At 42.6% G+C, this 27,717-nt stretch overlaps 1 protein-coding gene and 1 long non-coding RNA gene across 2 annotated transcripts in view; one reads left to right on the top strand and one right to left on the bottom strand.

Moving 5' to 3' along the window:
• The window catches only part of BRDT (bromodomain testis associated), an 87,756-nt gene extending 62,615 nt beyond the window's left edge, over positions 1-25,141 (bottom strand). The window contains exons 1-5 of the mRNA XM_072128427.1: positions 24,895-25,141; positions 21,042-21,269; positions 12,008-12,145; positions 11,725-11,869; positions 8,998-9,173 (exon numbers count right to left, since the gene is read on the bottom strand). Of these exons, the coding sequence (XP_071984528.1) occupies positions 8,998-9,173; positions 11,725-11,869; positions 12,008-12,145; positions 21,042-21,230 (648 nt within the window). The 5' untranslated portion in view covers positions 21,231-21,269; positions 24,895-25,141. The remainder of the gene's footprint in view (positions 1-8,997; positions 9,174-11,724; positions 11,870-12,007; positions 12,146-21,041; positions 21,270-24,894) is intronic.
• Positions 24,949-27,717, top strand: part of LOC140104756 (uncharacterized) — a 56,755-nt gene continuing 53,986 nt past the window's right edge. The window contains exon 1 of the long non-coding RNA XR_011850403.1: positions 24,949-25,104. This is a non-coding gene — a long non-coding RNA (uncharacterized lncRNA). The remainder of the gene's footprint in view (positions 25,105-27,717) is intronic.

Genomic DNA, 27,717 nt, shown 5'->3' with positions numbered 1-27,717 from the left:
TCCAAATTTTCAGGTATATAGCTGAGGTAACTGGTTTTCTACTAGATTGTAGAGTAGAGATTACCTTGTCAGAAAGGCCTTTTGCCCTCAGGAAGCTCCTTTCAGGATCCAGGCTGAGAGCTTGAGATCCTGCGGATTCGGATGAAATAGTGGCCCTTGGTAGAGAAGATCTTTCTGAATAGGTAGCATAAGAGGTTCTGCTAGAGCCATCTTCTTCAGGAGCAGAAACCAGCTCTTTTTGGGCCAGAAAGGAACGATCAGGATGACCTTGGACCGGTCTCTGAATTTTCCGAAGAATTCTTGCTATTACAGGAGGAGGAAAAAAAGCATATGCCAGAGAAGCATCCCACTTGTGGCTGAATGCATCCAACTTCGAGGCGGTCTCTGAATAACAGAGAGTAGAAAAGATCCGCTTTTGTATTTCCCCTGGTGGCAAACAGATCCACTACAGGCATGCCCCACATCTGGGTTAGATGATGGAATACTTGCTGGCTCAGACACCATTCGTTGTGGTCTAGTTTTTTCGTGCTCAGAAAGTCTTGATGTTAATTTCTGCCCAAGAGAATATTTCGCTTGAGAGGTCTATAAGGTCTGGAGATCTTGTACCCCCTTGATGTTGAAGGTAAGCCATCGTGGAATTGTCCGATAGAACTTTGACGTGCTGACCTACCAACAGATGACTGGCTGTCTTCAAGGTTTCTTGGACTGCTCTCAGTTCTCGATAGTTCAAAGACATCCTTTGGATAGGAGGAGGCCAGTTTCCCTGGAAGAAGGACCCTGCTATGTTCGCACCCCAGCCCTTTTGATTCGCATCTGTTTGGACTATAAATAGGGGCCAGGGATGCCATGGAACCCCCTTCTGTAGATGTGCGGGAATGGTCCACCACTAAGGATTGTTTGACTGCAGGAGTAACGCTGATGTAATTGTCCAGATGTAGGTGATCTTTGTCCCATGATTGCAGTATCCAGCCCTGCAGGACTCTCGTATGGTTCTGTGCCCACTGGACACTGGATGCAGGGTGTTAACTGCCCCAGAAGCTTCATAGCATCTCTTATGGAGCATCTCTGGCGATGAAGAAAAATATTGACTTGACATACCAGGCGTTCTGACTTCTCTCTGGGAAGATAGGATTTCTGGTTCACAGAGTCCAGGAGGGTTCCCAGGAAAAAGATCTGAGTATTTGGATGCAAAGCAGACTTCTCCCAGCTTATGATCCATCCTAGATCTTGTAGCGTCTGGATTGTAAAGCTCCTGTGTAGAATAAGCTCTTCTCGATTTTCCGCTATTATGAGCAGGTCGTCCAAGTATGGGATGACCAGGACTTGATGCGTTCTCAAGAAGGCTACTACCTCTATGATTATTTTGGAAAATCCTCTCGGAGCTGAAGCAATCCCGAAAGGTAGAGACCTGTATTGGAAGCATAGATTTTCTCCTTGTGGGAGACTATTGTGAACCTCAAAAACTTCTGAGACGGAAGGTAAATAGGGACGTGGTAATACGTATCCTTCAAGTCTATCGTGCACATGTAGGCTCCCGGATGGATCAATGTCACTGCAGATTTTATTGACTCCATCTTGAACTTCCTGTAGAAGAGATGCTGGTTCAAGCCTCTGAGGTTGTAAATCATCCTGTGGGATCCATTTGGCTTTTGAATGAGAAATAAGGGGGAGAAGTGTCCGCACTTCCACCTTCCTTTTGGTACTGGTGTAATTACGCCCATATGAATAAGTTTCTGGACTTCCTGAAAAATTAGAGCAGTCGACTTTTGAGAGGCCAGCTTGGTAAGGATAAACTTGTGGGGAGGAAGAGATGTTAATTCTAGCTTGTAACCTTGCTTTGTCTAGAATCCAAGGGTTGGATGTGATCTTGGTCCAATGTGCAAGGAACCCCCGTAACTTTCCTCCCACTCTGGCGTCATTGCTTCCCAAAGGAGGTCGAATTACTGGAGCCAAGGAGGAAGCCTCTACCTCCTTTCAGATGGCTCCAGCGCCCTTGTTTGCCTTTGCCTCTGTATGAATTTTTCCGATCTCTAAAGTCCTGAAAGGGCTGTTTTCTTAGCCTCAGGAAACCCTTTCTTTTTGTCCGCCGCTTTCTCCAATATAGAATCAAGTTCGGGACCAAACACAAATTCCCCTTCAAATGGAATGCTGCAAAGTTTGGATTTCGACCTAAAATTGCCACTCCATTGTCTTAGCCATAGAGCTCTTCTGGTTGCAATAGACAAAGCACCTTCTTTTGACGAAAACCTGACGGAGTCACCTTAAGCAATTGGTCTAGATCTTCAGAGGAAAACAGATATCTGGATTCCATCTTTGAAGCAGATAGAGAAGTGGACGGCTCCATATCTAAAGAGTCTTTAACGGAAGAATTATCCTCAGGTTCTGAGGCGCATATTAGGGCCCTTTTAGGTGGGGGGCCAGGAAGGCTAAGCAAGGCTATGGAGGAGGCTACAGAAGTCTGGACTTTCCCTTTAATGAAGGAACATATCTCCTCCAGGAATCCTGTTCTCTCTTCTCTTAGAAGGTTATCCAAACAGTCCTGGCATACTTTTTTTTTTATAGTTAGAATTAAGCCTTGTATTGCACATGTTGCATTTACGATAGGCTGATCCCTTCCCATCTTTTGAGGGATCTTTTACTCCTCACTTTCTCTTTGGGCCCCTGCTAAGAGAGAAGCGATAGCTTAGTTTTATAGGGGATATAACATCTACTTGAAATAGAGCCCCTACCCCTTTAAATCTATAAGACACTCACAGGACCTGTAGACAGGGGATCTGATACAGAAGACTCCATGGCAAGGATCTCGCTAGGAAAGATAGATACTTCCATGGCACCTATAATTTATAGGTAAGAGGGGCTTATTCACATACAGCAGAACAATATACTGCAGTATTAAGTACATTAACACATGAGCATAGTGTACAGTACCTTATCGGCGTAGCAGTAGGCGATCTAGACCTCAGAGTCAGAGTGACTACCTGCGACCAACCTTTTAAATTTTGGCGCTGCCAAGCCCCAATACGTCACTTCCGGTGTGACCGGAAGACATCTAATGCGCGCGCCGGAGCACGTGACCAAGGTTACCACGTGCGCTCCGGCCTTTCAGTGACCCAAAACGTCACTTCCAGTGCGACCGGAAGTTCTTCAGGATGCATCGGAGCGCGTGACCAGAGCCACCATGTGTGCTCCGACTTCCGGGTACCCTGGATCTACGCAGAGTCGGGGGTAGAGCCGGCACAACAGTCCCCATCGGAGCCAGGGAGAACGCGCGATGAGTAGAGGCGAGGTCCGGGACTGGCAGGGTAAGGGTCAGACCCGTGCCTGCATATCCGCACTCCCCCCACTGCCCCACCTGGAGGAAGCATTTGAGGAGAGTTCCATCGCTGCTCCCTGCCCTGTGTAGGGACAGTAAGACACTGGAGTATGGATGCCGGGGTGGGGACTTAACTTCTCTGCTTCCTGTCCCCACAGAGGTCAAGGGGTCATCCTCCTGGTGGGGCCGTCATGGGGACGTAAGGGAAAAACCCATTTCAACGGTCACTTCTGTTTTCTTACAGTGAAGTCAAGATCCTTGTACAGGGTTTAAAAGATGAGAACCAAGAAACTACCTATACAGTGCCCTTAGAAATAGCTACAAACCTTATACATGCAGTTATATACTAGTCTCACTCGCACTGCATAACATACCTAAAATTTTTAACTGATGTATTGATTAGGACCGTAGTGGGGGGAATTCAGGTGCCAAGTCACAATAGGGGGGAGAGGCATGCAGGTTACATAAGTAAGCACTTCAAGACTATACATCACTTACTACTCCTTACAGGAAGTCTACCACTTTAAAACGCCCATTCTAACCCAAACATACGTGTTAAGTGGATGCAGGAGCAGGGCTTGATTAGTCAAATGAATTAGAGGTTTTGCCGAAAAATTGATTTTAAAATTGACTCTTCGCCATTCCTGTGTTCATCACATAGAGCACACGGATATCAGCATTATTATGCACGCCTATAGCATGCAGGAAGCAGCGCTACCCACCCTACCTTTCTCGCTCCTGAGAGCCCTGTGACACCACCTGGCTCTTGGGAGCTGTAGCGTATGCGCGCTAGATGTGGGTATCGAGCAGCCCAGAAGCACTTCATGACACTTTGTCAGGGAGGCGCTTTAGTGATTGTGTATACTGGTTGCTATGCTCACCGTTCCACCGTTGCTGGAAACACCCTCTGATACCTGGGTTGGCTGGCTGTATACTAGGGGGCATTGGCTGGTTAGCTATGTTATGTGTGGAAGCTGTGACCAATGCATTTCCCACCCTAGGCTTATACTTTTTGTGTTAACATTAGAAGCCTCAGCTTATACAGTAATATACACACACACAGTCTCAGGGCTCTGCATCATGAAGACCCAGGGACACACCAGGCAGGTCCGAGATACTGATGTGGAGAAGTTTAAAGCCGGATTTGGATACAAAAAGAATACAAACTTTAAACCTCCCAAGGAGCCCTGTGCAAGCGTCACATTGATATTGAAGGAGTATCAGACCACTGCAAATCTACCAAGACCCGGCCTTCCCTCTAAACTTTCATCTCAAACAAGGAGAAGACTGATCAGAGATGCAGCCAAGAGGCCCATGATCCTTATGGATGAACTGCAGAGACCTACAGATGAGGTGGGAGAGTCTGTCCACAGGACAACAATCAGTCATACACTGCACAAGAGTGGCAAGAAAAAAAAAAAAAAAAAGACTTTTTGTCAAAGATATCCATAAAAAGACTTGTTTAAAAAGTTTGCCGCAAGCCAACTGGGAGACAAACATGTGGAAGAAGGCGTTTTGGTCAGATGAAACCAAAATCTAATGATATGTTTGGTGTAAAAGCAACACACTGTGGTGGCACCGGCTCAGTTTGGGATTTACTTCAGCAGGGAAGGGGAAGATGGTTAAAATTGATATGAAGATTGATGGAGCCAAATACAGGACCATTCTGGAAGAAAACCTGTTGGAGTCTGCAAAAGGCCTGAGACTGGGACTTATCTTCCAAGACAATGATCCCACACAAAGCAAAAATCTACAATGAAAGGTTCACAAATAAACGTATCCAGGTGTTAGAACCGCCAAGACACAGTCCAGACCTGAATCTAATCGAGAATCTGTGGAAAGAGCCGAAAACTGCTGCTCACAATCGCTCTCCATCCAACCTCACTGAGCTCCAGCTGTTTTCCAAGGAAGAATGGTCAAGAATTTCAGTCTCTAGATGTGTAAGACCTGATACCCCAAGCAATATGCAGCTGTAATCACAGCAAACGGTGGCGCTACAAAGTATTAACCTAAAGTGCAACCGTCATTTCAAAAAACTTTTGATATGTTGTAGGGCAGGTAATTTTAAGCACTTTTGCAATTGGATTAGTTACCCGAACCTTGCTCCTTCCTCTTGTATTCTGCAGACTTCCCCTAGATGTCAGCAATCTCACATATGTCTGTTGCCAAGCTCATCCCTGTCATCAGAAAGAAGCAGAGACTATGAGGGAGAGACACGCCCCCATCTCTCTCCCTCCAATCAGCTGATTACCTCATGTCTCACTGCCCCAGCACTCAGTCATGTGCAGGGAGAAGCCCTCACTAACATAGTAACAAAACACAAACTCTTATCTCTCCTCAGCTTTCCCTACACTTGTGTATACACAAATAATCATCACAGACAGACTGCAGCCCCCCCCCCCAATCTCCCCACACAAGGAAGTGGCAGGAGACAATCTCCAAGCTGTGCCCTCATGTGGTGTGCTAGAGTGTTACATAGATGATAGATAGATTTATAGATATAGATGGCTAGGAGATAGAAAGATATTAGATAGATAGCTCTGGTGTCATTGGTCAGTAGCAGGCACTTGTGATGAGGTGACAGGCCTCGCCCCTCCATCATGTTGATTGTAGTTTTTTTGAGAGCTGAAAACCATGGTTGCTATGGGTCAAAAGAGGTACTAAATGAGGACCGAGAGGAAAATCACTTTGAGGAATAATTCCCAGGGACACATGGAGCAGAATTATGTATTTTATTTTTTTTTGTTCAGAATGACGGTTACACTTTGAGGCCGAATAATATTACATGCCCCACTTTTTAGTTAATTATTTTTATACAAAAGTTCAAAATTGGTGTCTCACTTGTTGTTGATTCTTCACCAAAAAATTACAATTTCAAATCTTTATGTTTAAAGCCTGAAATGTGGCATAAGTTTGAAAAGTTCAAGGGTGCAGGGAACTGTATATGGATTGATCAAGTCCATAATGGCGTGCACCCGCTGCGGTTGCTGGTGCTGCTGGATACTTTTTGAGATGTGTATATTTCAAAAAGTATCCAGCAGCACCAGAAACCACAGAAGGTGCTCACCATTATGGACTTCACAATAGAACTGAAAAAATGTCTTATAGTCCAAGTTCTTCAAAGTGGCTACCTTTTACTTTGATTACTGCTTTGCATACTCTTGAAGCTCATCAAGAGAATTCCTAGAGGTAGTCACCTGAAATGGTTTTCCAACAGAGATGTAGTTCCCAGAGATGCTAAACACTTGATGGCCCTTTTGCCTACACTTTTCGGTCCAGCTCAACCCAAACCATCTCAATTGGGTTCAGGTGACTGTGGAGGCCAGGTCATCTGGCGTAGCAACCCTCCTTTATCAAATAACCCTTACACAGCCTGGAGTGTGTTTGGGGTCATTGACCTGTTGAAAAATAAATGATGGTCCAACTAAGCGTAAAGCGGATATAATAGCATGCTGCAGCAAGATGCAGTGGTAACTATGCTGGTTCAGTATACCTTCAATTTTGAATAAATCCCCAAAGTCACCAGGAAAGCACCATCACATCTCCTCCTCCATGCTTCATGGTGGGAACCAGGCGTATAGAGATGGCACCAAAGATGTCAAATTTGGACTCGCTGCTTTTTTTCTAGCCATAATACAAATTCTAACAGTCTATTTAGTAGTACTATCAGCTGTGTATCCACCTGACTTCTGCACAACACAACTGATGGTCCCTACCCCATTTATAAGACAGAGCATGTGTTATGTAAAACTTTTCCTTCTGACTACCTCTTGAAGCTCATCAAGAGAATGCCAAGAGTGTGCAAAGCAGTAATCAAAGCAAGAGGTGGCTACTATAAAGAACCTAGAATATAAGACATATTTTCAGTTGTTTCACAATCTATTGTGAAGTATATAGTTCCACACGTGTCAATTCATAGTTTTGATGCCTTCAATGTGAATCTACAATTTTTAGTTAAGAAAATACCAAACTCTTTGAATGAGGAGCTGTGTCCAAACTTTTGGTCTGTATGTGTGTATATACACTCACCGGCCAATTTATTAGATACACCTGTCCAACTGCTCGTTAACACTTAATTTCTAATCAGCCAATCACATGGCGGCAACTCAGTGCATTTAGGCATGTAGACATGGTCAAGACAATCTCCTGCAGTTCAAACCGAGCATCAGTATGGGGAAGAAAGGTGATTTGAGTGCCTTTGAACATGGCATGGTTGTTGGTGCCAGAAGGGCTGGTCTGAGTATTTCAGAAACTGCTGATCTACTGGGATTTTCACGCACAACCATCTCTAGGATTTAGAGAGAATGGTCCGAAAAAAAGAAAAAACATCCAGTGAGCGTCAGTTCTGTGGGCGGAAATGCCTTGTTGATGCCAGAGGTCAGAGGAGAATGGGCAGACTGGTTCGAGCTGATAGAAAGGCAACAGTGACTCAAATCGCCACCCATTACAACCAAGGTAGGCAGAAGAGCATCTCTGAAAGCACAGTACGTCGAACTTTGAGGCAGATGGGCTACAGCAGCAGAAGACCACACCAGGTGCCACTCCTTTCAGCTAAGAACAGGAAACTGAGGCTATAATTTGCACAAGCTCATCGGAATTGAGCAGCATTATTGTCAGTGTAGAACAGTGGACTGGGCTCCTCCATTGTTTGAGCGGTGAACAAAGCAACCTGAATACACAAACGCCAAAGCATCTCCTTGCCGAAACCTTGCTTCAGTTTGAGGATTCCCATAAGTTTGCCCAGCCGGCTTAACAGTGGATGCGCTCCAGCTCCTGAGAGCTATGGTGAAGCCACCGGCTCTCGAGAGAGAGCGACAAGGGTAGGGTGTGCAGAAATTATGCTGATACGCAAGTACCGAGCGCCCTATGGGAAAAACACATGAGTGCAGTCATCCAACAGAATTTTAAAATCCTTTCTTTGACGAAACCGCTCATTTCTTTTAGTAATCAGGCCAATAAAACACATATGTAAAGGTATGTTTGGGTTAGAATTGGTGTTATAAAGTACTTTACAGTAAGAAAACAACATCTCCTTTACAAAAAAAAAAAATAATATACACTGTAATAATATTGTGAAGAAGACGCATGTATTGAAAACTGGTTTTCTGTAACTCTGGTTGTGGTACATTAGTTTCCTGGTTGGTAACTTCTGTGTGAATGACTTCTTATTCTACTTCTCTCATTAGGCCGGCCACCTAATGCTCTATTCTCTTCTGTCTAGTATCACCACCTGGGAGCTGTGTACCAAAACCAGGGAATGTGCTTTTACAATGTAAAATACTATGTAATATATGTTATGTTCTACTTACCTGCAGCATGGTGTGTCTGCTCTGACCTTATAAGAGGCAGGCCAGCAGCAGCTCTGGTGTTTTATAGGGGAAGCTGCAGATAATTGTGGGTATTTCAATTGTATAAAAGGTGTCACTGCCCAGCAATCTGGGGGGTTAGGATTGTGGAGATTTGTGTTTTGCCTTCTGCTGGTCTGTGGAACTACAAGAGCCTGGTGTTTATTGAACCTGTTATGTTATATATGGACTGTTCAAAATAAACTCCTTTGGATTCTTTTCATCAAGCAAAGCCTGGTTGTGCATTGAAAAGCCTATGCCTCACAAATATATATTATAATTAATAATACGCAAAACAGCAGGTTTATTCATACAAATTAAGCACCCGCCACAGCTTACTTTGGATACAGGGCTGGTTGGGGCAGTCGTTGTCGTTCGAATGATGGATAAAGGAACAAGGGTCGTTCTCTCTGGCATCATGGCAATCACTGGCCGTGGAAAAGGATTTCTGTGCATTTTCTGAGAAGGCACTTTTTTCTTTGTAACTGTAGTTTGCTCTATATCCTCTTTAGACTCTGAAAAGTAATACATTTAAAAAAATAATAGGTTAAAATGTTTCAGCTGCAGGCTTTATTTTAAGTCGAAAGGAGCCAAGATGATGGTTATAGTTTTGGTATAACTTATTTTCTTTGTCTTATAACCGATTTATCTGTGGTATGGGTTAGGTATTCAAAGAGTCGTCCTACCTTGTAAGGCATTTAGGTATGTCCAGTATCATAGTATATAATGCTCGAAAAAGACACAAGTCCAACCTTTAAGAATTTTGTAAATGTTTTATCCCCATAACCCGTGATATTTTTGCTCTCTAGAAAGGCATCCAGGCCTCTCTTGAACATGTACATAGAGTCCGCCATAACAACCTCCTGCGGCAGAGAGTTCCACAGTCTCACTGCTCTTACAGTAAAGAACCTTTGTCTATGGTGATGGTAGAATCGCCTCTCCTCTAGGCGTAGAGGATGCCCCCTTGTCCTGGTCACAGGCCTAGGTATAAAAAGATCTTTGGAGAGATCCTTGTACTGTCCATTCAGGTATTTGTACATTGTAATGAGGTCTCCCCTCAGTCTTTTTTCTAAACTGAATAATCCCAAATTTTGTAATCTGTCAGTGTATTCTAGTTCCCCCATTCCCTTAATAATCCTGGTTGCTCTCCTCTGCACCCGTTCCAGCTCTACTATATCCTTTTTATACACGGGTGCCTAAAACTGTACGCAATATTCCATGTGTGGTCTGACCAGGGATTTGTATAAGGGCAAAACTATTTCTTTATCATCAATTCCTCTCTTGATACATTCCATGATTTTATTTGCTTTGGCAGCAGCCGCCTGGCTCTGGTCACTAAAATTAAGTCTTTTTCAGCGCCAGTTTTACCAAGTAAGTGACCGTTTAGAACAGAGATCCCGATAACACCTCTACGAGTGTATGACGCTTTTAAAGGCCGATTTACTCCCCAAAAAAACACCAAGTTTTTCTCGCCCCCACCATTCAGCAACACCCACAGTTCCGCCCCCTTCTATCCTGCCGAGCCATCTTGCGGCTCCGATAGAAAGTCATGTGATCTGGGCTTAGGTCACATCACTTTCTACATCGGCAGCGGGCTGGAGCAGTGAGTAGGTTCGCCCATCCACATGGCTGTGTGTGATCGTGGTAGTACATCAGAGTACAAAGAGTCATATGGAACATTGGTCTATTAACACTTATACAACTAGGAGTTATACATTTGTATTACTGGAAATTTCATATTCCTCCTCGGCTGAAATTACTCCTCAAAAACCGTGAAAGGAGTATTATTACCCTTCTGGAAAAATGTTAGTGCGACCTCTGGTTTAGAACATAATTATACTTTTTGTTTCCATGGCCCAAGTGCGTAACTTTACATTTATCTACATTAAACCTCATCAACCATTCCTCTGCCCACTCCTCAAGCTTCCACAAATCCCTCTGTAATGCTAAAGTATCGACCTCAGTATTAAATTAATTACTTTACACAGCTTAGTATCATCTGTAAATATAGAAACTTGACTGTGTAAACCCACTACAAGGTCATTAATAAAAGTATTAAAAAGAAGTGGCCCCAATACTGACCCTTGTGACACTCCACTGGTAACGTCAACCCAATCTGAGACTGTGCCATTAATGACGACCCTCTGTTTTCTATCACTAAGCCAATTACCTACCCTAATACACAGATTATCCCCTATTCCCAGCAATCTCATTTTATATAGTCAAATGACTATGAATAGTCCAGATATACAACATCCACAGTGTCCCCCAGATCAAGTCTGGAACTTATTTCCTAGTAGAAACCAATCAGATTAGTCTAAACAGGACCGATCTCCCATAAAACCATGTTGACCCTATGTATAAGGTTATGTACGTTGATATACTCCAGGTTAGAATCTTTAAAAACCCCTCAAATATTTTTCCCACCACAGAAGTTAGACTCACAGGTCTGTAGTTTCCAGGATCACTTTATGATCTTTTTTTTGTATATTGGTCCCACATTTGCTATCCGCCAGTCCTGTGGAACATAACCAGTCCTCAGTGAATCTTCAAATATTAAAAATAATGGTCTGTCCATCACGGTACATAGTTCATGCAGAACCTGATGGTGTATACCATCTGGCCCCGGTGATTTATCCAACTTAGTGGTTGTGTGGCGGTGCCGTACCTCTTCCTGGGTTAAACTGTTGACATTCCAGAGAGAATTTACATCATGCAGGGCAGGCAACAGCCAAGATATAAATAAAAAGTTATCCTGCTTTTTTTCCCACAAAAATATCAATCTGCATGTCTCATCCTGCTCTATAACATATAGAAAGCATGATCAACACAGCTCCTTTAAAATTCATTTGCATGTTTTTTTTTTTTCCTCAGTGATCAGGGTTTTTTTGTACTCATGCTCCTTTTTGATCCTACCACATAGAGTCCTGCGAGACCTTAATAAAGTTCATTGTTGATTAAAGAAAAAAAGCAAAAAGCTAAAAATGTTCACACCAGAATTTTTTCCAAAACAATCTAGCAGTTACAGAAATAAAACAGTTCTGCACCACAGCCGGTGACAATTACCTCCTTCAGATGATGTAAGCAACTTGTTCTTAACGCTTCTGTTTCCAACAACAGACAATTCAATTTCTTCATGGGGCATTTCAGCAATTTTCTGCATAAACATTTTTTCCAGTTCTTGAGCCATCAAGACGATATCATCTCCAGGCTGAAAAAAAAAAAAAAAAAAAAAAACAACCAACAAGCAAATCTGACACTGACTGCGGCTCTATCCCATTCTGCAACCCTAACAACAAGCTCCAAGAGGCCCCATTTGGTTCATGTCTTGTCTCCACCTGGTGCCTACCTTATTATATATATAGCAGTTTGTAAACATGGTATTGAAATCCTGCATGCAGTCCAAAGCTTTTGGGTAATAATTGTACTCCAGTCTCTTCCTTATTGTACTCAAATCCATTGGATTCTTTATAATTTGATAATAATCCTGCCAAAAAGTAGAAAAAAAAAAAAAAAAAAAAAAATCAACATGGTGATCTGTTTCAGTAGCAATTGCTGTAGCAAAGGTAAAGCGGCCTTCCAGATAAAGTGTATAGACATGAAAACAGCTTAACACAACTACCCAGTTTAATAGGTAGGCCAGCCTCCTGAAGCCCATACTTGACATGAGGGGACCGGGTCCTCCATTCCCAAATTTCTAGAAGGGGAGGAAACTGCACCCTGAGACCAAGTCAGTGCTCCAGGAGGCTGGATACTTTCTTAACCCCTTAAGGAGGCAGCCATTTTGTAGCTTAAGGCTCAGCCCGATTTTATGGTTATAACTTTTGAACACAGTTACTTATCGAAACGATTCTGAGATTGTTTTTTCCCCACATGTTGTACTTCATTTTAGTGGTAAATTTTGGCTGATAAGTTTCGCGTTTATTTACAAAAAAAAAAGAAATATATGATAAATATGATAAATTTTTTGAAAAATTTGCCATTTTCGAAATTCTAAATCGAAATTCTAAATGCGTTTTCAGGCAGATCGATTTACCACCTAAATAAGTTGCTGAATAACATTTCCCATTTGTCTACTTTACATTTTCATAATTTCTGAAATGTCTGGATAATTTATTTTGATGTCACGCGGCTTACAAATAGAATATCGCTTTTCCGGATTTTCAGAATTGACTATTTTGGGGATAAATACAGTTTTGAATGAAATTTTACATATTTAGCATCAAAACCCCCTATATAACCAACCCATTTTCAAATCTGCACCTCTCAAGCTATCAGAAACAGCTTTTACGAAGATTGTTAACCCCTTGAGATCTTCATAGTAATTGAATCAAAATGGAGGTGAAATTTAGAATGGTCATATTGTTCCCTTATATGTTCATTTAGCACTAAAATTTAAACATTTCCAAAATATAAAAAGAGAAAACCCACCATACAATTTGTTCTGCAATTTCTCCTGAGTACAGAGACCCCCCACATGTGGCTGTGACTTGTTTTATGGGCGCACAGCGAGGTGCAGAAGGGAAGGAGGGCGCTGCAGCTGCCAGGATTTTAGTTTCCTCATTGGCCCCTTTTGAAGGCTATAAAATTTTCGCTTTTTCGTTATTGGGGCCATGTGACGGCATTTTTTTTCCGGGACGAGATGCTTTTTCCATTGTTACCATTTTGGGGTTGGTATCACATATTGTTGAAAATTTAGGAACTTTTTTTGAGGGCAGGAGTAGAAAAGCATCAATTCTGTACTGGATTTTTTACTTTTTTTTTTGGTGTTCACCGTATAGACTAATAATCATGTTATCTTTATTCTATGGGTTGATACGATTACGGGGATACCAGACATGAATATATTTTCTTACGTTTAACTAAATTTGTCAAACAAAACCCTAATGTGGGGAAAAATCTATCATTTATGTATTGCCGTCTTCCAAGTGGCATAACATTGTTACGTTTTTGGCTACAGAGCTGGTTGATGGCTTGTTTTTTGCGGGACATGTTGTACTTTGCACCAGTATCATGTCTGAGTACATATGGTTTTTTGATCGCATTTTATAGCATTTTTTGTGGGATTGAAAAGGTAAAAATCATAAATTTTGGAGGGTTTATAACAGTTTTTTTTACAGCGTTTATCGTGGGGGTTCAATAATGATTTACTTTTATTCTATGGGTTGTTACGGACGCGGTGATACTATATATGTGGGGGTTGTGTTATGATTTAGACTTTTTTTGAGTTATATGTCTCTTTATATGTTTTGGGGGTTTGGGGCATTTTTAGTGATTTATGACTTTTTTTTATTGAATAATTTTTTTTTTTTTTTTTTTTTAACTTTTTCACTTTTATACCATGGGACATGAACAAGCAATCATCTGATTGCTTCTTCATGATAATATTCTGCAATACTGATGTATTGCAGAGTATTATCAGTGTCAGCCTATACACTTGCATAGGCTGGCACTGTGCCAGTAAGATGACGTCACAGACGCCATCTTACCGGCAATTCTTGCAAATAACTCTGGGGTCCAGATCGGACCCCAGAGTTGCTATAGCAACGATCGGCGCCCCCCGAAAACGGTTCGGGGGGGCCGATCGTGGGGGAAAGATCCCCCAGATGCATGTTAGATGCCGCGGTTGCGCTGACCGCGGCATTTAACGGGTTAAGCACCCGCGATCGGAGACAACTCCGATCGCGGGTGTTACACTGGGGTGCCGGCTATTAGTTACAGCCGGCACCCCGTGTTTCCCGATGCCGGTTTGGCTCTGATCCAGAGCCGAGCCGGCATAAGCGCTGTGGCGGATATATCCGCCACGGAGCGTGAAGGGGTTAAAGACTCCACGTCTTGAGAATCAGCTGCGACTGGGACAAAGCATCAGGCCCCGCCAAAAAACATTCCGGGATCTCGGTCAAGTGTTCCATGACCTCCCGGTTTCCAAACTTCAGATTTGTGTAGAATCGATTGAGTCATGAAATTCAGATTGAATTTCACTTCATCCAATTCGATTCACTCATCTTCTAACATTAAAAAAAAAATTATATATATAATTATAAAATAACAAAACTCGTGGCTAGGCAAATGTCACTGTATATGAAAATACATCGGACTCCCGGTTTCTCTATTGCACAATGAAATTATTTACAAGCAGAGCAGAATAGAGCTCTATTTCTCTGCATTTTGAACTAATGGTATATGAAGGACTCTACACACAGTTATATGGACCAGCAAACCTAAGAAAAAGTCAATGTTCTAGAGCAGTGATGGCGAACCTTTGAGAGATCGAGTGCCCAAAATGAGACCCAAAAAACACTAGCTTTTCCCAAAGTGCCAACACAGCAATTTAGGCAGTAACAAACTTATTGCTACCAGAATCCGACCCTGTCCACACCTTTTCACTCTTCGGACAGGACCAAGCAGCACAGGATGGGTCACTTTAAAATAGCAGGGCACTACTTGGACTGCCCGAGACTGCAGGAAGATGCCATGTCTGGCAAACTCTGTGCCTGGGAGACAGCCCATGTGCCGACAGAGAGGCCTCCGAGAGCCATCTCTGGCACCAGTACCATAGGTTCGCCACCACTGTTCTAGAGGAATTGCTCTCAGCTTTTGCTTCAGAGGAACATCTGGAGAAGAACCCAGTCTACACCGGTATGCATTACATCTCTACACTGAAGGATGGCTGTCAAGGATCATGACAAAGACCTCACATATTTACCAACCTGCCTTTAGTGATTGAAAACATACTTTTGTGGTCCCCCCCCCCCCCCATTTTAATTTCGTTAATGCTAAGCAAATTCGATTAGTTAACTTGATATAAACACATTTTGAGGAGTTGAAATCCACTTTAAATAGTTTTCTTATACATCTATGCAATTTTAAAAACCTGTGTCTCATAACGAGCGATAACTTCATACTTGCACGCGTACAGAAAATGTTGGAATTTTGGAGGGGCTAGAAGCTGACCAGCACTGACGTCTCCGGGACACACTGCTAGTGCATTTGGTATAAGTTTGGAAGCTGGAACAAAGCAGAATGAGATCCGAGAAATCACTTAGCTTTGCTCCATATCCATTTTACTTAAAATACTAAAATATTAGTATGTAATATCTGAAAATATCTGATGGCCAAGCAGCCTCAAATATCTGAGTGTATGGTGCAAGAATAAACAGATGCTTTGTGGGGAACATTGCTAGTGTATCCCTAATTGTTCTCATACGTTACTGAAAACACCTTTAACTCAGCTGCTCTTGTCCCAGTATTTTGGATGTGTAGGTTACCTCTATTGAGCAGTACCACATCCTAGCCGGGTCATACAATTCATATGCTGGAGGACCTATCCCAGTACACTAACTAGCTAAAGCTCGGTTGACCTGTGTTTGTCTGGTTCCCTCTTTCCCATTGAACTATGAAATAGAGGAAAAAATAAAGCAACCTTCCGTTAGAGTATGGTGATCCCACTAGTTGGCTAGTGTCAAGCGGCTGTACTGGGAAAATACTGGGACAGGAGGCAGCTTAGAGCAGAGATTAGCTAGTTAAAAGGGTTTTTTTTTTTTTTTTTTTCAATAATATAGGACAGTGTTGCCAAGAACAATAGAGAACACACAGCCTGTATACAGGCTGTCCCCTTCTTAAGAACACCCAACTTACAGACGACCCCTAGTGACAAACAGACCTAAAATATACTGTTCCGACTTCTCATAAATGTAGTGATATGGTCCCTTAGAGACAAGACTGTGTCCTTGGATACGGCCACCTCTGCTGACGTACTTGTACAAAGAAACTAAATATTTTTTGTATATAAAATGTCCGGGAGTTACTGCAGGTCCCGCAGCCGTCCTGTGGTAATGATTGCTGAATCCAGGTGGTCAGACAGGGCTCAATAGCGCATGTCTAGCCACTGCTGCCTAAATGTGAGATGGTCATATCCGAGGAAGCTATATCATTTCTAAGGGAAAACATGGCTACATTTATAAGCAATTATCTTCAAATAGGATCTTTTTTTAATAAATTCCAATTAAGGAAATGTTTATATATGGTAAATGATTTTAATTAAAATCTTGTACGCAACCCGGGTACTACCTGTATCCCTAAACCATACACTCATATGAAAGTGCTTGACCAACACATATTTAATCAAATGTGATAAAACTTGGTGGTTGTCCACTTACTGCAAAAATGTATATTTGTGTTATAAAAAGTTATACAACTTTGCAATATACTGTCTGTATCAATTCTTTGCAATTTACTAGATCTCCGCTTGCTGTCATTTAACAGGAAATTTCAAGGTTAACTTCCTGTGGGTAAAAACCGGTCACTGGTCATCAGATATAACAAGCCGTGCCCCTGTGTTACAACGCGGAGTAATCCGTTCTGTGTGATGCTAACGAATCGTGCACCTGTGTGACATCACATGACCAGGGACCACTTTTTAAACAATGAAGCTTCCTGTTAAATCACAGTAACAGAGATCCAGAAGATAGCGAGAAATTTATACAGAAAGTATATTGCCAAGTTGTACAACTTTTCATTATGCAAACCGTATTTAATAGATTTTATTAAGTGGACAACCCCTTTAAATTTTAGTTATTTTCAGTGCACCAAGTTTTAACAGTGATAGGAGAGAGAGAGAAACAGTTTACAGTTTTTCTTTTATGCAATTTTATACTTGTGCCTCTAGGTGGGTAAATTTAGTAATACTGTCTAGAATGTACAAGACTGATCACAGTGGCCAACACTGAATTTTAGGCAGGCAGTCTTGTTCAAATTATATCCAATATGTTGCCTGCAAAAATTCAAGTGCAATTTTGGTGCCCATTGTTACATTTTAAAGGGACACACCAGCATTTCTCACCTTTCTATACGATACTATTCACATAAATATATAAAGGTAACCACTACTGCCTTGGGTCCAGTTCACACCATTCGTGCTATCCATCGCTAAATTCTGTCATTTTTAACGGTGAAATAACGCAGACTGCGGCACTGCTTTTGCCATTAGAAATAACAGGTGAAACTTTCTGATATTCAAAGTAGGAACAGATGATAATTGAAAGGCTTTCCATTTCTTATCAGTTTTAGGTGTCTATGATTCTTATTCCATAGCATAGAGTAGAGTAATGGACACCACAAGCGGTGATGTGGCCTTAGCCTTATTTAGTTATTCCTTTTAACCCTTTAAGGACGCAGGGTATTTTCGCTCATTTCTCGCTCTCCATCTTCAAAAATCCATAACTTTTTCATTTTTCCGTGTACAGACCTGTGTGATGGCTTATTTTGTGCATAGCAAACATTACTTTCCCGTTATGTTATTTATTATTCCCTGCCATGTAGTGGGAAGCCGGAAAAAAATTCCACATGTGGTAAAATTGGGCTCAGTTTTTACGATTTTCACTCTGCGCTCCAAATAACATCTTTACTACTATTTTATTCTTTGGTTCGGTACGATCGCGATGCTACCAAATTTATATAGGCTTTATTGTGTTTTAATACAATTTTCAAAAATTAAACGAATGTGTACAAAAAAGAATTTTGCCATCTTCTGACGCTAATAACTTTTTCATACTATGGAGCTGTGTGAGGGGTCATTTTTTGCGAAATGAGTCAACGTTTTCATTGCTACCATTTTGAAGACTTTGCGACATTTTGATAATTTTTTGTTACATTTTTTAGGTCACGTAAAAAGGTGTAAAAGTCACGTTTCGACATTTGGGCGCCATTTCCTGTCTCGGAGGTCACCGCCGTCAATAACCGTTTTTATACTTTGATAGATCGGGCATTTTGGGACGCGGCAATACCTAATGTGTCTGTGATTTTTACTGTTTATTATGTTTTATATCAGTTCTAGGGAAGGGGGTTGATTTGAACTTTTAATATTTTATTATATTTTTTACTTTAACTTTTTTTTTTTCCACTATTTCTTAGACCATCAGGGTACATTAACCCTAGATGGTCAGATCGTTCCTACCATATACTGCACTACAACTGTATCGCAGTATATGGCATTTCTGCACACTATACATTACAATGAGCCACTGGCTCATTATAATGGATAGGCAGAAGCCATTCAGCCTCGGGTCAGACAAATACCCGAGGATACCATGGCAACCGATCGCCGTCCCCCGATGACGTTCGGGGAAGCGACGATCGGTGGAAACATGGAGGCGCCCATGCCGGCGGCAAAGAAGAAAAGGTTAACACCCACGATCGGTGCAAGCAGCGACCACGGGTGTTAGCGATGGGTCTTTGCTGTGATATGCAGCAAAGCCCATCTCTGTATGAAGAGGGCTCAGCCCGTGAGCCCTCTTCATATACCCTTCATAGCTCCGTGGCGGATATATCCTCCACGGAGCATGAAGGGGTTAGACTGATCTGATCACATGGTGACCCCACTTCAGATGAACATGGCTCCTAGTCCTGCATGATGTAACTACATGGAATGTACCCCACATACTCTCCACAAGGGGGGCACAAACTTATGGGCAGTTGAAATGGCCATTGCATTTTACTGACCACTTTCCCTGCCCAGTTTTAGGCATGGAGGGGAGTTCAGAAGGCAGGATTTAACCAATTAGATATTCATATAGCTTTAGAAAGAAAATCCCTTTAAGGCTAACTGGTAAAAGTGATACATAATAAGCAGCAATTATTAGAATTTCATTTTAACGTTCACAGACTAAGTAGCGCGTGATGAAATACTTCAGCTGCTGCAAGACTGATAGGGCGACCTTTCTATCTTTACCCATTGAGACAATTATTCCTCACATCCCAGAAAAACAGACTAATTGGGATAACTTGTCAAGAACTAGACAATTAATGTGCCTTGCATAATATTTATAGACGGGTTAAGGTTTTAATAGGACACTACAATGATGTATGGGGAATGCCCCCAAGATCTAGTATTTGCACTAATTATTGTGCTTTCAGTCCAGACCCTTCACACACATCCGCCCCATACAACAAGACAAAAAAAAAAAAAAAAACAATTTTTCTAGAATGTGATTGGTAGGTCTAATCGCTTGATTGCACATAAAGCTTAAGAATGTGACAGGTATTAAGCAATCAAAATCATAAAACAGGATTAAGAGTTGAATTTGGGTCATCGTTGTGTACCGTAAAAGCCAATTACTACTAGAGTAGAGATGAAGTACAGAAGCTGCTATTATTTGGATATTGATTTTACACAATCAACCCAATACATGGATACAGGGTCATTTGTCTGGAAGAATAGATCAAAAAGTTTTTAAAGTATTTTTTAGGTAACCCTTTACTTTCCCAATTACAGTGTCCAACACAACATTGAAAGACATGTACACCCCGGCACATAAAGGAAGCCTCACAAGCTCCGACCAGTCTATTTCACATGGACATGCTTGATCTATAAAATCAAGGACCGCTTGTTTACCAAATTTCTTGTACTATAAACTGTTTTTGGGTGAGGACTCCAAGCCTCAGTTATATTAGTGTTCTGCACAGAACAACCGCGCCAGGCTGATAAAATAATTATCGTACCTCTTGGTAGTCCACCAACATTATGGCAAATTCATGATCCCAGAGTACTGTACACTCCAAAACTGATAGGGCTTGTTCAGAAACTCAATTCAGGTACAACGGGTAGTTGCTTCTCCAAATCACATATATAGACCGTAAGTCTTAAAATCTGTAGCAAGCAACTGTTTTTCCATTGAGCAATGTTGCTCATTCCTGTTTGCAAGTCTTGAGGTGGAAATAAATCTGCAATTGGTAGATTCTCCTTCATGCTGCTTCTGCAATGCATTTCTAATGGAAATTCTAAAACAGCATGAGAACGCAGCCATTCAGTTGGGGAAAGGGATACGTAAACAGATGCAGCATAGGGCTACATTCATCTGCTTGACAAATGACAAAGCAGATAACAATGGAAGTGCATGCCGTTTTTATTTCCTCTCAGATTACACACAAAAGTGAAATAGATTAATTTTTTGTGTCTAATAAAAGAATAAATAAAAGGAAATCAAAATCCATCATGATAAACCAGGGACACTTCCTCAAATCATTGATGTGACTTTGTTAATCATCTTCATGGTCTCCTTCCTTCTACAATCCGTGCTCGATTTTGATGATAGATTTATGAAAGCAAATGATACCCTTCTGTTTGCAATGTTTTGGGGGGTTTTTCTTGGAACATTTTAAAATGGATCTGCTACAGACTTACAATCAAAGCCCCAAGAAACAACCTAATGGCTTTTCAAGCACAGATCCATGCACAATCCTCCTTGGACGTACTAAACCGCACCAAGCAGGTGGAAGGTTACAAGCAGCTTAGTACTTATGCAGTCCGTTTTCATCTATGTATCGGAGCTGGGAAGGGTCATACACAGTAACAAGAGGTAGACGTTACAGAAGTAGAGTCTTACAGGGAGGTTCAGCTTTGCAGCATCTACAGGCTGCTGGAATGGCCATGAAAAGTTGTGTTTCCATAATGCCTTTAATACCACCTTCTCCAGGTACTGAAGCTGGTTAGTGAGCCGGCCCGTCTTCTTGCGATTAATGTATTCTGGTGGAGCTGGGTTCACAATTGATACGTGCAGCTGTCTGCTTGACATGGTGAGTCAATCCAGTTTACTCCTTGGGCACACATAACCCTGAAACAGACAGACACCAAAGATCAATGGAAATCTACATAAAGCAATTAGCCACCATACAATTCTATATTACACAGTTATCTATGGGAAATGTTGGCCTGGGCCAGTGATGGCTAACCTTTTAGAGATTGAGTGCCCAAACTACAACCAAAAGCCACATATTTTCACAAAGTGCCAAAATGCCAATTATTTTAATATATAAACAGGTTGTAAGCAGCCAAACGCATGGTAAACGGTCAAATACGCATGTGTTTTCAAAAAGCATCCTTTTTTTTACTCTTTACCATGCGTTTGGCATGCATGCTTAAACAGCCAAAACCAAAACCGCCGTGTGTTGCATTACCCCAAGAGGCCAGAGCTTCTTAGTATATCTGGGCAAGCGGAGCGGGGGACGATTTAGGGTGACGCCACACATGGCGTTTTAAACCAGTTTGATTCATTTTTAAGCAGTCCGTTAAAAAACGTATGCGTTTTTGACAGGTTTTACCAATTATCTTAAAGGGGTTATCTGGGTTTACAAAATTTCTTATGGCCGGGCTGGGGAGGGCTAGTTAAACATAATAAACATGGACTTGCCTCCTCCAGCGCCGCTGATGTCCCGCGCCGCGGTCCCTTCGATCCGTGCCCCTGTTTGTTTACAGGGGCACGGAAGCCGCGCACAGGGAGCTTCCGGTCTGCGATGTGGACGGCTCCTCCCATCCGTCCCTATCTCTCAGCGTTGTAAGCGCTGGGAAATGGTGCGCATGGGAGCATCTGGCCGGCCGGAAGCTCCCTGTGCGCCCTTGTGCTGAAACTGGCGCACAGAGAAGACCGGCCGCGGCGCGGGACATCGGCAGCCCCGGAGGAGGTAAGTACATGTTTATTGTGTTTAAATAGCCCTCCCCAGCCCGGCCAGAAGACATTTTTTAAATCCGGATAACCCCTTTAATTAAAACTGGTCAAAAACTGATGCGTTTTTCAAAAAACGCATGCGTTTCACGTTCAAAACTCCACACCCATCACCCTTTGACCACTTTTAAACGGACTGAAAACGCATTTGTTTTTTTATGTTTACCATGTGTTTGGCTGGTTTGAATCTGTTTATCTTCATTTCTAAAGAACACACCATGTGACAGCACCCCTGGATTGTGCTGGGTGGCAGGGTAGGCACAGTCTCCCTCCACCGAATGTATCCAGCTTTTGTCCCCAGTGCGGATACAAATACGGTTCACGTATCACCCGTACGTCCACTGTATTTAGGGTCTATATAAAATACAGAAGGCTGGAAAATGATTTCATTGGCTTCTTACAGTCACACAATTTTGTATTACAAAACAACAACCGATACGTAATTAAGGACAGCATGCGATTGACACCTACATGGACTTCTATGTAAAGGCAGAAGGTGCAAATCAGCAAAGGAATAGGACCTGCTGCAGAAACACCTTGTGGGTGATGCTGCACATGGCGTTTTGAAACAGTTTTTGGTCCGTTTTTAAGCAATCCGTTAAAAACGCATGCATTAAAAAACGCATCCGTTTTTGACAGGTTTTCCGAATTTGCACAATTAAAAACGGACGAGTTTCCAAAAAACGCATGCGTTTTTAAAAAACTGATGCTTTTTTTAACGGATTCCTTAAAAACGGACCAAAAACGGTTTCAAAAACGTGTGGCATCACCCTGTGGATGTGACAACGATACAGAACTGTAATAATATGGCAGCGAGTAAAACTACATTGAAAGGTGACTGCTGTATAAAATACGGACGTGACACATCTGTGGCATAACATTGTGTGCATGTAGCCCAAGGGTGATGCCACACTTGGCGTTTTTGGTCAGTTTTTAAGCATGCGTTTTCAGACCGTTTAAAAACCCATCCGTTTTTGACCATATTTCTCGATTATCTTAATAGGTAAACAGGTTGTAAGCAGCCAAATGGATGCGTTTTTAAAATGCAGGACCAAAAACTCCACGTGTGTCTTCACCCTAAGGCCGGCGCCACACTTAGCGCTTTGTCTGCGCTTGCAAACGCAAACAAAGTCGCGCCGACCGGGGAGGGCCTCGGCCCGATCGCATTGGCGTTTCTATGGAAACGCCTGCGATCGGGAACGAACCGCCGGTGTTTTGCGTGCCCGCTCCGGTGGGCTCGACTTTGTCTGCGTTTGTTGGCGCTACGTGTGGCGCCGGCCTAAGGGTGAAGACACACGTGGCGTTTTTTGGCCGTTTTTAGTTAGTGCGTTTTCACATTGTTAAAAACGCATGCGTTTTCAAAAATGGATGCGTTTAACGATGTGAAAACGCACTAACGGCCCAAAAACGCCACGCGTGTCTTCACCCCAATGGTGAAAGCACACGCGGCATTTTGAATCCTTTTTTGGCCCGTTTTTAAGCCGTCCGTCACAAATCATGCATTTTTTGACAGGTTTGACCAATTATCTCAATTCAAACTGGTCAAAAACGCATGCGGTTTTTAATGCATGCGTTTTTTGACGGACTGCTTAAAAACGGCCCAAAAACGCTTTCAAAGCGCCGTGTGTGACATCACCCTTAGGCCTCATTCACACGGCTGTGTACTCGCCTGGACCTGATCCTAAGGTTAGCACATACTGTGTGCAGAATGGAGAGGGGGGAGCGTTCCGCGTTCCTCACCCCTGAAAGTTTAGCAAATCCTGCAAAATATAAGACGTGTCCTATTGTTTAGGGCTTGGTCACGGTACGGTGACACACCGCGTGCTTACCGCACTGGTAATGGGCACAAAAAAACCTGTGGTAACAATTTGTGTGACAACATCAGGCCGCAGTCACACAATGCGTTGCGGTTTTTTTTTTGTATTTTTTTTTTTTTTTACACATTCCCAAGGCTTCAGCCTTGATTACATACAAAGGTTACATTGCGTTTCCACGGCATTTGCTAAAACGAAAAGTAACCTCAGCATGTGATCACGATTCAAGCATTTGGAATGCGCAGAAAACGCAGCAAACAACCCGACAACGCATTGCGTAAACGCTGCCTCATGGTCGAAACTACGCCGGTGCGACCGGGGCCTAACATTGTGTTTTGTGTGAACATGGCCTGAGGTGTTCTAAAAATCTGCAGAGTGTTACGTTTAATCTTGATTGTTTACTCTGTCAAAAAACACTGAAAAAACGTTAAGGCCGCGGTCACACAAGCCGCTAACATTGCGTTTTATAACACAACACTAGCGCGCGGAGGGGCAGGTCTCTGCTGTATCAAGACATCGGGGGCTGCTTACTTATCCCATGCGTTTCCCCGGAAACACATATGCGATGGGGCCGAGGCCCGCACCTGTGCGCTAAAGTTATGAGATTCAACGCTTTTTGTGACTTTTTTTTTTTAACTGCCCTCTGAAAGTAATTATGGGTCACAATGGGGAAAATGTGACAAAAGTAATACCGACATTATAATAACACACACAAAAAAACTGCCTTGCCTCCTATTGATCTCTATGGGATTTACATTTGTGTTTCTGACTGAAGATAACACAGGAAGAAAACTGCACAGTAATAGAGAAGAGAACTTCTCATGCGTTTTGGATGAGGAAAGGCCCAATGTGAATACACTCTTAGGTATTTCCTGGTGATTGTGTATAATTTCCTCGTGATGGCTGCACACATGAATACATACATGTACAGGTGGGTACACACATGACGGTAGGTGCTGCGCGCCGGTTACCTGTCGGCTGACCGTTGAGCGGTGGCGGGACACACGCTGCGGCTCCATAGCGACTACCCGCCTACTTTATAGATAACCTCTCCAGCGGCGGGAACCGGCTCCCAAATGTTGTGGTTACTCCTCAGCGCAGCCTCATGACGTCATCCCCAATACATGTAACGTGTGAGTAAATGAATATAAAATCCCCCATAGACGGTAATGATGCGCTTTTCCAAAACCTTCGTACAATTTGAGGACTGTGTTCACACATGAAAGATGCGTTGGATGCAGAGTGTTGTGGTCATCGCCCGCTGATGATTTCTCCCCATAGGAGTCAGTTTCCTCTACAATATGTCCTCTGCCCTCTTACTAGGGGTTTTGTGTGGGAATCCGGAGGGTTTATTATTGGGCAGAACCGCGATAAAACCGGCATTGGCCCTTAGAGGTCTGTTCACATACATCAGTTACCATCGTTTTTCTTTCATCCTCAAATCAGCATATTTACTTCAGTATTACTATCAGTTATTCTGATTTTAGTTAAAAAAAAAATAACAAAACTGTTGGAAACTGATGTATGTGAAGAGACCTGAGCCCCCCAACAGTAACCTCTTCATATAATGCACTCCTCGGCAGTTCCCCTTAATATTATGTCCCTCCAACAGTTCACCCTCATATTATGCCCCTCACCCCCTCCCCCCCAGCAGCTCCCACTGATATTGTGGGACCCTCATATTGTAACCCCGGGCAAGTTTTCCTCATATTGTGCCCCCCATCAGCTCCTCTTCTTATTGTGAACCCCCTAACTGGAAGCTCTTTGCATTATCAATATATTCAAAACTATTGGTGTTCAGATGTTGCCTGGGACAGAGCCCAGAAAATATATGGGGAGGGGCTGCTAAAAAAAAAAATGTTATACATATCTTCCCCGGTTCTCCTGTTGTCCGGAGCTACAAGAACTTCCACCCTCCTGGGATGCCCCCAACTGTCCCTGCTGTGTCGTTGGGTACACATTGAAATTAATGCTGTATCAGGTGCGGGGACTGTTGCGTGTGCCAGGTGGGTGGAAGTAGTTGGAGAGGAGCGTGTCTGCTACTGTGCATATGGACGGCACCGACGGATGGCCGTGCATGACAACGGGAGCGTCAGATAAGGTAAGTATAATTTTTTGTTGTTATTTTTTTTACAGAACCCCCACGACACTTATACATTGCACATCTGCCTTTTTGCTTTCTCTAAGCAATTGCTATACAATATAATTGTGTGTTATAACTTACCTTGCACCCTGATAGAATCCTCTGTGTAGTCCCTGGGGTTGGGATTTTGTTTGGATGCATTTCAAAAATGAACATGTGACTTGTCTGTGCTGCAGACTGCTCACCTCTCAGCCCCCACCTTTGAGCTCCTGTACAGCTCCTCTCTCTCCCACTGATATCAGCTCACCAGGTTGTGAGCTGTTAAGGAGCCGTAGGGAGGAGCTGTACAGGAGCACAAAGGTGGGGGACAATAGCTATGCAGTCTGCAGCACAGACAAGTCACTTGTTGTTTTTTGAAATGCATCCAAACCAAAGCCCAACCATTAGGACTACACAGAGGATTCTGTCAGGAAGCAAGGTAAGTTATAACACACAATTATAGTGTAATTCAAATGCTTAGAGAAAGCAGAAAGGCAGATGTGCAATGAGGCCGGATATTAGGTAATTTACCAATTTATACATCTATTAGAAGTTCTGCTCCTCTTTCTTGATATGTAAAGTGAAACAGCCAGACATTCCTGTCCTTAAAATGGCTGTAGATGGAGGGTCATGTGATCTCTATCTGTCCATGAGCAATTGCCCTGCTATGGCCTTATTTTATATTTGTAAATACTAATTTAAGGTCATGGCAGGGTGATTGTTCATGGACAGTTAGAGATCACATGACCCTCCATCTGTGGCCATTTTATGGACAGGAATGTCTGGCTGATGATGTAAAAGAGGAGGGTTCTCTTTTAGTCTTAACCCTCTGGTAAGGTAGATTATAGGCACATGGGTAACGCAAAGTTTCCATTGTGGCCCCTGCTGTATAGTGGGGGTTCCATTTTTGGTTTGGCTATAAGGTAAAAGAGATGTTTTCTACCTTTATATGCGGTAAGATGCCATTGTAGGATTGTGAGGTGAGAGTTCTAGAATGACACTTACATCAAGGTTTGGCCTCTGTAGATTCTTCTTTAGATGCTGCTATAAGGTAAAGGTTCTCATGTAGGTCCTACTGTAAGGTAAGTATTTCTATTTTTCCAGTTAATTGAAGTATTTAAAGAGGACGTGTCACCCTCAAAAACTGCAATACAAGCTACTTGCTAAAGTGAGCAGCTCCTAGTGCTAAAACAGATGCAGCATTGTTATACTGCTAGCGTTATCGGAAACCTCTGCTGCGCAGTACAGTACAAATGCCGGACCACTATCAAAGCCGTCCGGCGTTTACATGAGGAGGTGGGTTTAGAGACGTTGACTGCAGCATGACGCGCGGCAGTCACCGCTGGCCTAAGGAGTGAGGGGAGCAGTCCGAGGAAGAGGCAGCGCAACAGTGTTAGTACAGCGCAGCAGTGTTAGTTAGGCTTATCCGAGATTTTCGATAACGCTATCATTGTAACACTGCTGCATCTGTTTTTGCACTAGAAGCTGCTGACTTTAGTAAGCAGCTCCTATTGCAGTTTTTTAGGGTGACAGGTCACAGGTCCATATTGTTTTAACCCATGTGAAACACTTAAAGGGTTAATAGACTTAAAGGGAACCTACCACCACGATTCTACCTATAAAG

Source organism: Engystomops pustulosus, chromosome 10, assembly GCF_040894005.1.
Source record: "Engystomops pustulosus chromosome 10, aEngPut4.maternal, whole genome shotgun sequence".
Classification (NCBI taxonomy): Eukaryota; Metazoa; Chordata; class Amphibia; order Anura; family Leptodactylidae; genus Engystomops; species Engystomops pustulosus.
Note: the sequence above shows the minus strand (reverse complement) of the source record. Positions and strands in the feature narration are given on the sequence as shown.